This window comes from Podarcis raffonei, chromosome 3 (genome assembly GCF_027172205.1).
Source record: "Podarcis raffonei isolate rPodRaf1 chromosome 3, rPodRaf1.pri, whole genome shotgun sequence".
Taxonomy (NCBI): domain Eukaryota; kingdom Metazoa; phylum Chordata; class Lepidosauria; order Squamata; family Lacertidae; genus Podarcis; species Podarcis raffonei.
Genome location: NC_070604.1, coordinates 113,326,450 through 113,342,914, shown reverse-complemented (window position 1 = coordinate 113,342,914; position 16,465 = coordinate 113,326,450). Strand labels below are relative to the sequence as shown.

At 45.5% G+C, this 16,465-nt stretch overlaps 1 protein-coding gene across 2 annotated transcripts in view; it reads left to right on the top strand.

The window, feature by feature from the left end:
• PNPT1 (polyribonucleotide nucleotidyltransferase 1) overlaps positions 1-16,465 on the top strand; it is a 40,525-nt gene that overhangs the window by 11,146 nt on the left and 12,914 nt on the right. For both annotated transcript variants that reach the window (XM_053383663.1, XM_053383664.1), the window contains exons 10-19: positions 2,572-2,623; positions 3,689-3,746; positions 6,235-6,331; positions 7,781-7,883; positions 9,110-9,180; positions 11,117-11,153; positions 13,769-13,835; positions 13,919-14,008; positions 14,937-14,990; positions 15,093-15,202. In XM_053383663.1, the coding sequence (XP_053239638.1) occupies positions 2,572-2,623; positions 3,689-3,746; positions 6,235-6,331; positions 7,781-7,883; positions 9,110-9,180; positions 11,117-11,153; positions 13,769-13,835; positions 13,919-14,008; positions 14,937-14,990; positions 15,093-15,202 (739 nt within the window). The remainder of the gene's footprint in view (positions 1-2,571; positions 2,624-3,688; positions 3,747-6,234; positions 6,332-7,780; positions 7,884-9,109; positions 9,181-11,116; positions 11,154-13,768; positions 13,836-13,918; positions 14,009-14,936; positions 14,991-15,092; positions 15,203-16,465) is intronic.

Genomic DNA, 16,465 nt, shown 5'->3' with positions numbered 1-16,465 from the left:
TGGACTGTCTTTTATGAATTATGAATAATTCTTAACCCATGGTTTATTTTAATTAAAGAAGAAGCCCTTTTTTTCTTTTTAAGGGAAAAAATTATTTGTGTCAAGCTGCGTACAGTCATACTTCGGGTTGAGCGTTTTTGGGTTTCGCTCTGCGGCGACCCAGAAGTAACGGAACGCATTACTTCCAGGTTTCGCCGCTCGCGCATGCACAGATGCTCAAAATGACATCATGCGCAGATGCGGCAAATCGCGGCACGTGCAAACACAGGTTGCGTTCGCTTCAGGATGCGAACGGGGCTCCGGAACAGATCCCGTTTGCATCCTAGGTACCACTGTATTTCACTTGGCACATTTGGTCCAATAACTGAAGCGAGCAAGAGGGGTGTTTTCATATGCGTACAGTCTGGAGCAGTGAGGTTTTCCCTGTGAATTGTAGGAAACCTGCTATTGAATCAGCTTGAATTTCCATCCTCTTCTTCACAACCACCCTGAGCAATATTTTGGGATCTGCCTTGAACAGAGAGGCTGCGAAGTGCTGGAGTTTGTCCAACATCTTTGCATTAAAGTGAGGATTGAAGATAAATTGAGTAACGAATCGGAACACCCAAATACATGGCAGGGGTTGAAAAGGCATAAGGAGTAGAAACAAAAATCTGACCTACACTGAGTGAGGCTTTTTCTTCTTTAAAGCAATTGTACTTTTTAGACGTACAAAGTGAAACATAGTCTCAGCCATGAGACACCTTATAGCCTGGCTTCCTCAACCTTGGCCCTCCAGATGTTTTGAGACTACAGTTCCCATCATCCCTGACCCCTGGTCCTGCTAGCTAGGGGTCATGGGAGTTGTAGGCCAAAAACATCTGGAGGGCTGAGGTTGAGGAAGCCTGCCTTATAGCAGTCTTATCTTATGTTTTCTGGCGGGGTGTTCTTTCTTCTGCTTCATGACAAATAGGCTTTATTTCATACCTGTCTGCAACAGCATTCAATCGTTCTTTCCACTGCAGATTGGAAAGCTAGTGCCCCAGTAAAAAGAGTAAGCTGGAAATTCTCCTTGTAAATTTCACCTGTGCTGTAGAAAACCAGGTGCTGGCTTTAGACAAGTAATTCCCTCTCGGCCTCAACCTTCCCATCTTCAGTATGGGCACAACACCTTTTGCCGAAATAATTACAGCACTGTTGCAATTTGGCTGCAGTTCCATTGTGTTCGGAGTGCGACATGTTGGTAGCCTTCAGGGTCGCATCGCATGCTGACTTTGTGTATTGCATTAGGACTGTGTATTGTTCTAGATCTAATTGCCACCCAGTCCTTGTGAGTGTTGTTGCTTATGCAGCCAAAACAGCAACAGCCATGTGTGAGAGAGGGAGGTAGTATTGGACTGAGGTTTGCAGAAGTACAATAAAATATTTAGGGTGGAAAGAGACACACAAACCCAAAACAGCCTAATGACAGCTAAACACCTTCATCGAGTGATTGACTGTTGGAACAGGGAGGGGATTATACTGCCGCTTCTACCCCCACCCCCAACATGAACCTAAGATTGGGGGTTGCTCTGAAGAGGTGCCAGCCTTTGACTTACATTGTTCTATAAAATACCTTATGCCCTGACAGCATTACAGTGGTACCTCGGGTTACATACGCTTCAGGTTACATACGCTTCAGGTTACAGACTCTGCTAACCCAGAAATAGTGCTTCAGGTTAAAAACTTTGCTTCAGGGTAAGAACAGAAATCGTGCTCCGGTGGCACGGCGGCAGCAGGAGGCCCCATTAGCTAAAGTGGTGCTTCAGGTTAAGAACAGTTTCAGGTTAAGAACGGACCTCCGGAATGAATTAAGTACTTAACCCAAGGTACCACTGTATTTAAATAAAACAAGAGCAGCAGTGTTGCAGTGGTCTGGTGCCCACTGTTCTGCTCTAGTTTTCTCTGAAGTGATTCATAAGATGAAGCAGAAAGGGTAAACTTCCTCACTATTTAACTGATGGAAATGGCAAGGCTTCTGTTTGCTTGAGAGACCCCTAACATGTGGGACTCAGGTGGGCAAAATGTGTTGCAGTTATGCTTCTTTTCATCTTCTTGGCACAGCTGTTTGATTTTTGCGGTCTGCTTCAAGGCAGATTGGGATCCTTCTAGAGACAGAATAAATGAGGTACCAGAGAAGAACTGTCACTCGGGCCTTGGCCTGTCTGGCTAGGATTTATGTGTAGCACCTGTTATTTTCTCTGCTTGTCCTATGTTGCTGCTTTAAATGTCATGGGGTTCAACCAGGTTGGCATTCAGATACAGTGGTACCTCGGGTTAAGCTCTTATTTAGAACTGGAGGTCCGTTCTTAACCTGAAACTGTACTTAACCTGAGGTACCACCTTAGCTAATGGGGTCTCCTGCTGCTGCCACGCAATTTCTGTTCTCATCCTGAAGCAAAGTTCTTAACCCGAGGTACTATTTCTGGGTTAGCGGAGTCTGTAACCTGAAGCGTCTGTAACCTGAAGCGCCTGTAACCCGAGGTACCACTGTATGATTTGGCTATAATTTTTCGTCTTTGTCTTTTCTCCCCCACCTTCCCGTGCTTGAAGCCTTGCATCTGGAAAGATCACTGCTGTGTTTTCCGACTTCACGCATGATAAAGTGAGTACTTAAATGCATTTTGGTAAATTGCGCCTGAACCACTTCTTGGGTTTTCGTTGTTTGGCTTCAGCCGGTTTAAAGAGATGCACACACAACTCCTGTCTAGGTATTCTGCTCTGAATTTGTTCCTCTTGTTAGATGAAATGTAAATGACAATGCAAAGAACCTTTCTGTCCACTCACTTACTGTAGCCTCAATTGGCCTGCTCCCTTCTGCACCACAGTGCCCTCCCATCCCGATCCGAAGAACAAGAAGTGTATCTCCAGAAGCCTTCTGCTGCTTTATTCCTTCCTAAGTTTGAGGGCCAGGGACGTGGGTGACACTGTGGGTTAAACCACAGAGCCTAGGACTTGCCGATCAGAAGGTTGGCAGTTCGAATCCCCGCGACGGGGTGAGCTCCCGTTGCTCGGTCCCTGCTCCAGCCCACCTAGCAGTTCAAAAGCACGTCAAAGTGCAAGTAGATAAATAGGTACCGCTCCGGCGGGAAGGTAAACGGCGTTTCCGTGCGCTGCTCTGGTCTGCCAGAAGCGGCTTAGTCATGCTGGCCACATGACCCGGAAGCTGTACTCCGGCTCCCTCGGCCAATAAAGCGAGATGAGCGCCGCAACCCCAGAGTCGGCCACGACTGGACCTAATGGTCAGGGGTCCCTTTACATTTAAGTTTGAGGGCCAGCATAAAATGGTAACCGCCTGCATACAGTGGGAATTAAAAGTATCCCCCATCGGTGGTGCCAGCATGGAGAAATTGCACACATTGGGAGAATGCACAGAGTAAAAGCTTTTTCAGGTTCCTAGCTAGATCGTACATAAGCAGAGTTTGGATGGTCATTGTCATGTATGATCGAGTTGAGGTTCCTGCATTACCTGGAGTTGGGCCCTGGGGGTCCCTTCCAGTGTTACAGTTCTATGATCACATCTACTGAGTGGCGTGACTCTCTAGGGAAGTGTGTTTCTATGGCCTCTGTGTGCTGATGTACGTTAGCTCCCAAGCATAGTATGTTCAAGAGATTCTATAGCTCATCTTAATAAAATTCAGAATGTGTCAATGAATATCTTGCATCCTAGATCTCAAGAGATGAAGCAATTAACAAAATCAGACTTGAAACAGAAGAGCAGCTGAAAGGTCAGACACACTCATAATTGACTATACTATGTTCTAAAATGTTTTACTTTGCCAGGGTTTGTCTTACAGTTCTGCGTTCGGCAGTCAGACATTTTTTCATGGACTTGGGGATGCAGATATTTGCAGCAGCCTGCTTCTTACTCAGATGGTGAAGCTGCGTCAGGACTGTGCCACTTCTGATTTGGTGGGGGGTTGTCACATGACCAAATGCTTCTTGCCTCATTTCTTAACATTCTCTGCAAATAGAAAACCAGCACATAATAATAATATAATAATAATTTATTATTTGTACCCCGCCCATCTGGCTGGGTTTCCCCAGCCACTCTGGACGGCTTCCATAGAAACCAAAAATACACTAAAATATCACACATTAAAAACTTCCCTGAACAGGGCTGCCTTAAGATGTCTTCTGAATGTCAGGTAGTTGTTTATCGCTTTGACATCTGCTGGGAGGGCGTTCCACAGGGCGGGCGCCACTACCGAGAAGGCCCTCTGCCTGGTTCCCTGTAGCTTTGCTTCTCGCAATGAGGGAACCGCCGGAAGGCCCTCGGTGCTGGACCTCAGTGTCCGGGCAGAACGATGGGGGTGGAGACGCTCCTTCAGGTATACTGGACCGAGGCCGTTTAGGGCTTTAAAGGTCAACACCAGCACTTTGAATTGTGCTCGGAAACGTACTGGGAGCCAATGTAGGTCTTTCAAGACCGGTGTTATGTGGTCTCGGCGGCCACCCCCAGTCACCAGTCTAGCTGCCGCATTCTGGATTAGTTGTAGTTTCCGAGTCACCTTCAAAGGTACCCCCACGTAGAGCGCATTGCAGTAGTCCAAGTGGAAGATAACTAGAGCATGCACCACTCTGGCGAGACAGTCCGCGGACAGGTAGGGTCTCAGCCTGCGTACCAGATGGAGCTGATAAACAGCTACTCTGGACACAGAATTGACCTGAGCCTCCATGGACAGCTGTGAGTCCAAAATGACTCCCAGGCTGCGCACCTGGTCCTTCAGGGGCACAGTTACCCTATTCAGGACCAGGGAGTCCTCCACACCAGCCCATCCCCTGTCCCCCAAAAACACATGAGAGAGAAGGTTGAAATCCAGTGGGGTGGGGGGTTGGATTGTATTTTTAATGAGGAGCGTTTGGTCGTATGTACCCCTGCTTTGCGATCCGAAGAGATAAACATGTATCTGGGCTGACTTGCACCCATGATAACTAAGCCTATGCTATAGTCCTCCCTGTTGTGGATGTTGAAGATGAAGATGCTGAAGACAGAAGCATGTACCCCCACCCCAGACCAGTCTTCCATTCTGACCTCCAAAGGCACTGAGAATACTCTTGGCTAGTGTTGGGCTCTCTACTGTGTACCTGCTTAATGAAAAGAGACAGAAACCAGCCAGACACTGTAATCCAAACTCCCTTTGTGCCAGTGTGTGTGTGTATGTGTGTGTGTGTGTTATGGGGACGTGTCCCTGCCCATGGGCTCATGCCAGCTTCACTCCACTGGTGCAGAGCTCACCACTCTGCCCACCAAACATGCAGGTGGACAGTAGTGTCACCAGCAGGATCCCTGTAGGTGAGGGGCGGCATTTCAGGAGAGGGGCTGTGCCCCACTACTTTCCCATGACAGCACTGAGGATAATCAGTGTGTCGGCTCCAGGCTGGTGCAGCTCTTTGTCCTCATCTTATTCCCCAGCCATTCTCCTAGGTGCTTTGAGCATCAAACCTGCCAATGCCAGTGTGGTGTAGTGGTTAAGAGCGGTGGACTCGTAATCTGGTGAACCGTGTTCGATTCCCCACTACTCCACCTGCAGCTGCTGGGTGACCTTGGGCTAGTCACACTTCTCTGAAGTCTCTCAGCCTCACTCACCTCACAGAGTGTTTGTTGTGGGGGAGGAAGGGAAAGGAGAATGTGAGCCGCTTTGAGACTCCTGAAGGGGAGTGATAAAGCGGGACATCAAATCCAAACTCTTCTTATTAACTGAAAATTTAAAGCAAGTAGTGACACCTATTGTCACAAATTCCTTTTACTTCCCTTCTAGTCACATACCGTATTTTTTGCTCTATACGACTGACTTTTCCCCTCCTAAAAAGTAAGGGGAAGTGTGTGGGCGTCTTATGGAGCGAATGCAGGCTGTGCAGCTATCGCTGAAGCCAGGAGAGGCGCCGCGCAGCTCTCCCTCTCTGCGAAGCGCCCCTTCTGCAAAGTGGCAGGAGAAATGGAAGGGGCTCCGCTTCTCCTGCCACTTTGCTAAAGGGGCGCTTCGCAGAGAGGGAGAGCTGCGCCGCGCCCCTTCAGCGAAGCAGGAAGAGAAACGGAGCCCCTTCCATTTCTCCTCCCGCTTTGCTGGAGAGGCGCTGAGCAGAGGGAAAGAATATTTTTTTTCTTGTTCTCCTCTAAAACCAGGTGCTTCTTATGGAGCGAAAAAATACAGTAATTGGGGGAAATAAGCATTGTGTTTTAGGTTTCGTTTCAATTTTCTTCTTTCTCTCTAGAAAAGTTCCCGGAAGCGGAGTGTTATGAAATCATGGAATCTTTTAACGTCGTCTTGAAGGAAGTCTTTAGAAATCTTGTTCTGAATGAATACAGGAGGTAAACATGGCGTTTTCCGCGTCGCTGTGTTTAAAACAGGTTCTTCCGCGGAATAAGGACACTGAAAGGCCAAAAGCAGCAGCATCTTTGCACCGGTTTGCAGTGGCCTTGCGTACCAAGCAGCTTCCACATGGTTCCTTTAAGGAATGGATGCTCACACACATAGAACTATCAGTATGCTCCTACTTTGTGGTACACAGGTCCTGGCCTTGTTTGCTCATCTCTTTAAGCCCATAGTTAAGCTTAACTATGGTTTAAAGGTGAGCACACAACATGCTGGGAGCACAAGGCTAAAAATTTCAGGTGGTAGGCAATTCCAGGAGCTAAGGCTCAGTGCTAAGCCCCCTTACTTGCCCACTGAATTTCATATATCTGACTTCTGAGTAGGCCTGGTTAAGAATGTGCTATAAGCGAAACAAAAGCAGCAGTAAGCCAGGAACAAACCTTAGTTACAGCTTGTGGTTTGTTTGGAAGGAAACAAGCTACAAGCCCAAGTTTGGATGTAACTTTAGGCCTTGTCACGGTTTCACTCCCAGCAATGCAGCAGGAGAGGAACAAATCGCCTGTGGTTTTAGTCCTGTTCACCAGTCTGCTTTATACTGTGGTTTAAATCGAAATCATGGTTTTGTTTGAGGATGTTTAAAAGCAGTGTGTGACCGAGGCCAAAACCTGCTCTCTTTGGGGCCTCATTTGACTGTGGCTTCAAATGTGTGCACATCAGGCTGGACTAGAGGCAAAGTGGGTAGCCACAATCCTCCCTTTCCCCCAGTTATAGCCATAATAACACTTGCACTGGATTCCAAATATTCATGAATGCTGACCAGGGAGAAGAACTGATGGAACAGGATTGGAAAAAGTTTAAGGACTATTTACAAAAACACTGCAAAATGTTTGAGTGTTAATATGATGTGGGAAGTGAAGGTAACAGGGTTTGTGGGATCTGGTTAAATGTGAATGAAAAGAAGAATGTTAAAAAGCAGAAGGGGTTATGAACAGAATAATATTATGTCATAGTATATAAGATGAGGAATGGGCTAAAACAATGAAAAATTGGGACATAATAATTAGAAGAATATAAATTTAAGCATGGTTTAAATAAGGGTTTGAATTTGCTGAATTTGATTGGAATAAAGAGGAACACAAAAAAGGGGGATGTGAGGAGGTCAAGACAGAGGGTTATGGAAGTTTGTAAATGTAAGAAAGTGGATTTTTCTTTTTTCTTTTTTTCTCTGTTTTTCTTTTTTTTGCTATATATCTTTGTTGTTCTGTTTTTTATGTGAGCCTCATTTATGGTAATGTTATATCTGAAATGATGAATTTTTTGATTTGTAAAACTTTAATAAACATTTATTTTAAAAAAAAACAAATATTCATGAATGCAGGCCAAATCTAGAGCCGAGGTGAGAGGAACCTGTGGAAACTGTCCTCTCTGCTGCTTTATTCCCGTAGATGTGATGGTCGAGACTTGACTTCACTTAGAGACATCACTTGCGAGGTGGACATGTTCAAAACCCTTCACGGATCAGCGTTATTTCAGAGAGGCCAAACCCAGGTATTCACTGATCTTCTTTTCCCCCCGTTTTTTATTTTACTCAAAAATAAAAATACTGTGGTTCAGTGGCTGTGGGTCAGCAACTAAAATGAAATTTACGAAATGGACTTAGATGGTGCGGATAAGCTCCTGAAGACCATCCTGAAATAAACTTGATTCTTTATTTGAATAAGTGCAAAATCATTCCTAACTTTCTCCGAGCGTACTTATAAAATTAGAGTACACGTATGTTCTGCATCACTATTAAAAACCGCACTGTGTGGGGGATGTGTGAGTCAGTGAATGAAAAGGTTCCCCGTGGGCGAATTGCTTAAAATAACAGCATCTATGAATCAGACCTGCTGCTCTGCTTAAATTGAAGGGTGATAAATTCTCATATATATATATATATATATATATATATATATATATATATATATATATATATATATATATGAGAGAGAGAGAATCTAAGTTCGGCCTCATTGAAGGGCAGTATTTCAATATGAGTAGGAAAATATGAGAGTACCCCTAAACATTTTTTTAGAAAAAAGCACTGTGTGTGTGTGTGTGTGTGTGTGTGTTTGTGTGTGTATGCGTGCAGTGCTTTTTTCTTTAAAAATGTTTAGGGATACTCTCATTTTCCTACTCATATTGAAATACTGCCCCTCAATGAGACCAAGCTTAGATTCACAAAATGTTTAGGGGTATGTGTCCCCCCAGAAAAAAGCACTGTATATATGAGGGGGGTGGGGGTGGCGAGAGAGAGAGAGTGTGTGTGTGTGTGTGTGGTTGTTCTCCCCCCCCCCCGCCGCCAAAAAGAAAATCTGTTCAGAAGAACTGTGTGTATATTTTACTGCAAGTTCTTCTACCAAATGTCAATTTAAAAGTTGTCGCACCTTTGAACTGCATTAGTGACTCGCCCAGCTGTAATCGGTATCTGGTGGGAGGGCTAGAATAGCAAATGTGCCCTCTAGATTGGTTCATAATCAGCAGAACTTGTAACCAAGAAGGGGGGAGGGCTGAAACTTGGAAGTTGTTCTCTGTAAATCCAAAACAGTGCAGTGCAAACCGTGCATGTCAATGATTCCCCTTCTGATATCATTGTGAGTTTGTGCCCAGAGCAATACTTACCTTATCTGGGTTTTTATGTGTCTTGCTTTTGAATCATTGCACTTTCTTATTTGTTGAAAACTTAATTCCTCTCCCCTAAACCACAGTATTTTCAGTAGACCTTTGTTTTCTAGGTCCTCTGCACAGTTACATTTGACTCACTGGAATCAAGTGTAAAATCTGACGTTATCACAACAGCTTTAAGGTATATATACCACCATCCCTTCTCCTTTCAAACCCCAACTTGACTTTGGTGTGTTAATTGCACCATGTGACTCTTTAGGACCTTGTGTTCATAATCTTCAAGAAAATCAGGAGGGGCCATAGCTCAGTGGTTAGAGCTTCATGCTTTGCATGAAGAAGATCCCTGGTTCAATCCTGGCATCTCCATTTAAAAAGGATCAGGTGGCAGACAGAGGTGAAGACCTCTCCCTGCCTGAGAGCTTGGGGCAGGCTGCTGCCAGTCTGAGTCGATAAACTGGACTGTGTGGGCAAATCTGATCAGAGGTAACACAGCTTCTGACATTCATATGAAATCATCTTTTATTTGAAGGCAATCTCTCTAAACATCATTGAAAATGGGTATATTCAGCCCCTTCAGAGAAATCAAGACTGGCCACATGCAAAAAAGAATATCAAAATAACATAGCTAAGTTGAACTTTGAAGTAATCCTGAGACAGTACAGTGCAAAAGTAGTTATTAAAAGCTTTCCTAAGAAGAAAGTGGGACGCGGGTGGCGCTGTGGGTTAAACCACAGAGCCTAGGACTTGCCAATCAGAAGGTTGCGGTTCGAATCCCCACGACGGGGTGAGCTCCCGTTGCTCGGTCCCTGCTCCTGCCAACCTAGCAATTTGAAAGCACGAAGTGCAAGTAGATAAATAGGTACCGCTCTGGCAGGAAGGTAAACGGCGTTTCGGTGCGCTGCTCTGGTTCGCCAGAAGCGGCTTAGTCATGCTGGCCACATGACCCGGAAACTGTACACCAGCTCCCTCGGCCAATAAAGCGAGATGAGTCAGCCACGACTGGACCTAATGGTCAGGGGTCCCTTTACCTTTACCTTTAAGAAGAAAGTTGCCCGGTTTTTGCTTTTTTTTGTTTCGGTAGGGACAAAAATTTCATTGGCTCAGGCAACCCGAATGTGAGTTGGTTATTCCATAGGGGATAATTCTAACTGTTTAAGGACAAATCCTAGTGGGGCAGATGTATTGAGAAATGGCAGGGTATATTAAAACACAGACTTTGCTTTAACAGTGAGCAGGAATTGTAACAGAGGCTGCCTCATCTGTTATTCAGTATCAGAAAAGCACTACTAACATATTTTGCTAATATAGGCAGCAACCATCTTAGCCGTGTCCAACTGACACGTGATCAAAGACGGAACAGGGTCGGAACACGCGCGAGAAATGGTGGCCGCCTGTATGCAAACGACTACTCAGTTAAAAATGATTTAATCTGTTGTTGGTCTGCTGCTCACCCAACTTCACAATGAAGCATAAGCCGGGCTCAGATGCACTTTGTTTTAACGCTAGAGTAGCTTACCGAGGGACGCGGGTGGCGCTGTGGGTTAAACCACAGAGCATAGGACTTGCTGATCAGAAGGTCGCGGTTTGAATCCCCGCGACGGGGTGAGCTCCCGTTACTCGGTCCCTGCTCCTGCCAACCTAGCAGTTCGAAAGCATGTCAAAGTGCAAGTAGATAAATAGGTACCGCTCCGGCGGGAAGGTAAACGGTGTTTCCGTGCGCTGCTCTGGTTCGCCAGAAGCGACTTAGTCATGCTGGCCACATGACCCGGAAGCTGTCTGTGGACAAACACCAGTTCCCTCGGCCTGTAAAGCGAGATGAGCGCCGCAACCCCAGAGTCGGTCACAACTGGACCTAATGGTCAGGGGTCCCTTTACCTTTACCTTCAGCTTACTGTACCCTAATATTATTCTCTGAGCTCTGGTAGAGGCAGTCAGGCAGGGCCTTCCTGGGAAAAGAATTTCCCCTAGTATTTAAGGCATTACAGAAACCTACCCCTCGTTTGTACCCAACCCCTTCCGGAGAGAGACAGGGTCGACAGAAGCTTCAAGGGGTTCCTGATATAAGTAAATTACTTGCAGCTCATTTAGTTCTTTGTAACACTTGTTTCTGTTTTTAGTGGAATAAAGGAGAAGAACTTCATGCTCCACTACGAGGTATGGGAACTCACTTGAGCTTCATAAAAAGCATTTGTGCTTAATTATTAGGAGTAATTACTCTGAAAACATAGGGGCTTGTTCTCGAATTGCTTTCTTTATATCTGGAGCCCATTCCTGAGGCCTGAAAGCCACATGCAGGCCGCTTTGGAGCCTCCTCTAGGGAGACAGGCTGTATGTGGAATTGTTGTTAATTTTTTCATTGTGGTGTCAGGGTGTATTTAGGGGTTGTATAGAGTTGCACGGTGCTAGAATGTATTTATTTTAATTGTTTTGTGATTTTAATACCGTACACTGCTTTGGGTGCTCTTTTTTTAAAAAAAAGAAAAGCAGCTGAATATGTACCATAAATAAAGCGTCTTCTCCCCTCACCCTGACTTTAATAGCGCTGGTATTTGAAACAAACAGGCTCCTTTTTACTCTACCTTTCCTTCTTGCTCGTTTTTGGATAGGAGATAACCTTTGTTGAGACTGCTGCTGACAAGCTATGTTCGCTGGTTGCTTTGCTGTCCGAAAGCAAATACCGTATTTTTCGCTTTATAGGACGCACTTTTTCACCTCCAAAAATGTGTGTACTTCCTATGGAGCAAATGCAGGCTCCTTGGCTTCAGCGTTAGCAACACAAAGCCTCCGAAGCGCAGAGGGAGAGCTCCCCCCGCACTTCGCGTTGCTTCGCGTTGCTTTCGCTGAAGCCGCCCGAAGCCCCTGGAGCGCAGCGTGAACTCCCACTGATCTCCAGGGGCTTCGGGCAGCTATCCGCAAGTCTTCGGAGCGCAGCAGGAGTTCCCACTGCGCTCCGAAGGCTTGCGGATAGCCGCCTGAAACCTGGAGAGCGAGAGGGGTCGGTGCACACCGATCCCTCTTGCTCTCCAGGCTTCGCTTCTCTGGAGAGGCGCTGCACAGTTTCCCCTCTCTGCGCAGCGCCCCTTCAGCGAAGCGGGAGGAGAAATGGAAGGGGCTCCGTTTCTCCTGCCACTTCGCTGAAGGGGTGCTGAGTGGAGAGGGGGAGAATTTTTGTTTTCCTGTTCTCCCCTTCCTATGGTCCGGTTCGTCCTATGGTCTGGTGCATCCTATAGAGTGAAAAATATGGTAAATGGGAGGATTGCTCTTCCTCCTCCTCCTCCTAATCTCAGGATCATAAAACTTTAGAATTGGAAAGGACCCCAAGAGTCATCTGGTATAACTCCCTGAAATGCTAAAGCATCCACGAATCTCAGCTAAAGCACCCATAATTGCCTCTTCCTAATCTCTCTCTCTCTCGCTCGCTCTCTCAAACACACCAGAGTGTGTGTGAGAGATAGAAAGAGATTGAGATTAGGGGAAGATTAGGTTTGGAGTGAGTCCACCATACCCTAGTGGGGTGTAGTGGTTAGAGTGCTGAGCTAGGACCTTGGAATCCAGGTTTCAGTTCTACACTCGGCCAAGAAGTTCACCTTGGGCCAGTCGCAGTTTCTCAGCATAGCCTACTTCATAGGGTTCCGAGTATAAAATGGAGAAGGGGAGAAACTTGTGCTCCACCTTCAGCCCATTGAAGGAAATGTGAGATATAAATGTAGCAGTAGTAGATGGTGGAAATACAGTCGTACCTTGGATCCTGAACGCCTTGCGAGTCGAACGTTTTGGCTCCTGAATGCCACAAACCCGGAAGTGAGTGTGCTGGTTTGTGAACGTTCTTTGGAACCAGAATGTCCGACGTGGCTTCCGATTGGCTGCAGGACCTTCCTGCAGCCAATCGGAAGCCGCACCTTGGTTTCCAAACGTTTTGGAAGTCGAATGGACTCCCGGAACGGATTCTGTTCGACTTCTGAGGTACCACTGTAATAACAGTAGCAGTGGGATCAGTCTGATCCAGGAATACAGAACCAGATAGGTGATTGCTGAAAATGCTCTGCATCCGTAGCTGCTTGCACAAAGGAACCTGATGCACTGGAATTTTCGATTTCCCACCCTCTCTTATTAAAAGGACGATTTGTAAATCATCCCTTAGCTTATCCCAATTATATTCACAGTGAAACTTTTGAGTACTGAAGCTACAGAGATTATTGTGAAAGATGGCTGAATTTAAGCATTAAGACCTTTCTGCAGTTTTAAGACACGTTTAAAAATGTTGGAGAGTTTCAATTAGGTTTTGAAAGAAACCTCTTTCATGCTTTGAAAGAGAAGATCCTGAAAAGTGTCTAAACCTTAAAATTAGGCACTAATTCAATCTTCCATTTGTACAGCATAGTATAGCAACTCTAAGTAAAGCTACTTTAATTGATAAAACGTCTGGAGGTTGTATCACTTCAAATTATAGTGCAAGTATTCACTCTGATCTACTTAAGATTGCTGCTTTCATTAGGTGTGCATAACTCCGCATAGGATAAGCCAGATAGTTTATTTTTTTAAAGGTCTCATTGTTTTCGTCACGACTGTGAAAGTGTACAACTTAAAATATGTGGCTGAAGATTATTCCAAAGGGTAGCATATTAATAACTCTGCAAATGACTCATTGCATGAGCATATTTTTATCCTTTTGGGTGAATTCCATGGATGTTTGCCTTGAAATGAATGCTGACAATCAGATAAGCATTATACTGAATTTCTCCCCCTCTTGATATATTAAAATTTTGCAGTTTCCTCCATACGCAACTAACGAGATTGGCAAAATTACTGGCATGAATAGAAGAGAGCTTGGCCATGGTGAGTAAGAACAGAAGAAGCTGAATATTTAGACTGAAACTGAATTACTCCTTGTAATTCACAACATAATTTTTTACTTGTAGGTGCACTTGCAGAAAAGGCTTTGAAGCCTGTGATTCCCAGTGAATTCCCTTTCACAATAAGGGTTACTTCAGAAGTACTGGAGTCAAATGGTATTTGATTTTTATTATTTAACTATTGCTCAGAATGTGTGGGTGGAATTCAACTTAGCGCTAAGCGGATCGTTCCATCGCACAAGCAGAAATGCTTGCGCTGATAAAACTCTCTCCACTCGCCCCACACCTATGATTTGAAATCTGGCAGGGCCCTTATCACACGGCTAATGGGAAGGGCAAATAGGTTACTTTTTGAGATTTCCCCCCTTTTTAGAAGGCACAAGGGGTCATGAATTGGCTAATGGGCTTTGGGCTAATATTTGTGGATTTCATTAGGGAAACCCCTACTCTCCCCCAGGGACACGGGTGGCGCTGTGGGTTAAACCACAGAGCCTAGGACTTGCCAATCAGAAGGTCAGCGGTTTGAATCCCCGCGACGGGGTGAGCTCCCGTTGCTCGGTCCCTGCTCCTGCCAACCTAGCAGTTCGAAAGCACGTCAAAGTGCAAGTAGATAAATAGGGACCGCTCCAGCGGGAAGGTAAATGACGTTTCCGTGTGCTGCTCTGGTTCGCCAGAAGCGGCTTAGTCATGCTGGCCACATGACCTGGAAGCTGTACGCTGGCTCCCTCAGCCAATAAAGCGAGATGAGCGCCACAACGCCAGAGTTGGTCACGACTGGACCTAATGGTCAGGGGTGCCTTTACCTTTACCTTACTCTTTCCCCCATAATTTGAGCACATGTCTTTAGACCATTTACTCAGATGTTAGCTGAAATTTCTGAACCGCAACAAAACAGTGCAAAAACTGAGTGCTTCTTGTATCTGGAAAGAAAACCCCCTATCCCAGGGAGAAATATAAATCATACGGTGGCAAACGGTTGTCCATGTCTTTTGTGTTGCTAAGAAACTTATTTATATGCAGATCATATATTTTAGTGGCTACTCAAAAATGGTTGATAGCATAACCTTGTGGTTTCTATTTCCAGGATCATCGTCAATGGCTTCTGCTTGTGGTGGGAGTTTGGCACTGATGGATGCAGGTATTCCACAAAGAGGAATTCATATTTTGGGATGTGTTTATGCATAGGTCAATGGAAGTGGCACCAAAACTCAGAAATGCATGATTTCTCTTTTATTGTTAGGAGTCCCAATATCGTCTCCTGTCGCAGGTGTTGCTGTTGGTTTGGTTTCCAGGGCTAATTCTGAAAAAAATGGAGACATTGAGGATTATCGCTTGCTAACAGACATTCTGGTAAGAGTTCCTAATTGAGTCTGTTTCTCAGTATTCAAAAGATCTGGACTCTAGCTTAAAACTCAGATCTGTGACATGTGTAAAGTATAGATAATTGTTCACAAATTGCCAGTAACACGTGGCTTGGAGGCTTGGCTATGAATCTGGAAGTCCTCATTTTGAACCTCTCCTCTGTTATGAATTCAGACAAACTACCATCTCTTCTCCTTAATCCCTTCCATCTGCAATATGAAATAATAATACAGGCTTGCTTTACAGGATTACAGGATTCCCTACATCAGGCATCAGCAATCTCAACCCTCCAGATGTTTTGGGACTACAATTCCCATCATCCCTGACCGCTGGTCCTGTTAGCTAGGAACGATGGGAGTTGTAGTCCCAAAACATCTGGCGGGCCGAGTTTGGGGGTGCCTGCCCTATATGATGTGCTTTGGATAGTGCAAAATGATTATAAAAGTTTCCTTTGTTTACTATTAGTTCACGTTGGAGAATGCATATTGTTTACATGCAGAACAGCCACCTTAACACTTCATTAGTAGCCACAATGCTAAAATAGGGAATAATAATTTGATGGCCTGTTGAACCCACAGTACCTGATTTGACATTAATGTTTTTATCACATTGACTGCCAGATGTTCAAAATCTGCTGTCTGTGCAAAAATCTTACACATCTGCAACAGAACACACATTAATCACAGCATCGCATTAGATCAGTAGTTTTCAACCAGTGTGCCGTGGCACCCTGGGGTGCCTTGAATGATGGTCAGGGGCGCTGTGGGCAACACTGGCCTCTGTCCTTCCCTCCCTCCTCTGATGCCCTCTCACGTCTCTGCCTCCAAAAGGCTTGCACAGCTGTTTGCTGCAGCAGCCCTGGATACAAGCTCCCCAGGCAAATGGTACCTCTGTGGCTGGACAGGGGTGCTGGTTGCTGGGAGCTGAGGCAGCTCAGAGGCTGGTGGTGGATGCAATGGCTGCCCGGAGGACTCCCAAAGGGAGAAGGAGAGGAGGCTGAGGGAACACTCCACAAGGGAGGGTGTTTGAAAAAGGGTGAGAGGCTGCCAGCTCGGCAGGCTAGGGGCGACACAACTGGGTTCCTGAGCCCCACAGGGGTGCGGCAGAATGAATGTAGTTGGTCGAGGGACCCATGGACCCAAAAAGGTTGAAGACCTCTGCATTAGATGTATACATGAATTGGTATACAGTAATTGTGTCTGCTTACCTGAAATCTTGGAAATCATAGTTCTTTTGATGGAGCTAGTGTTC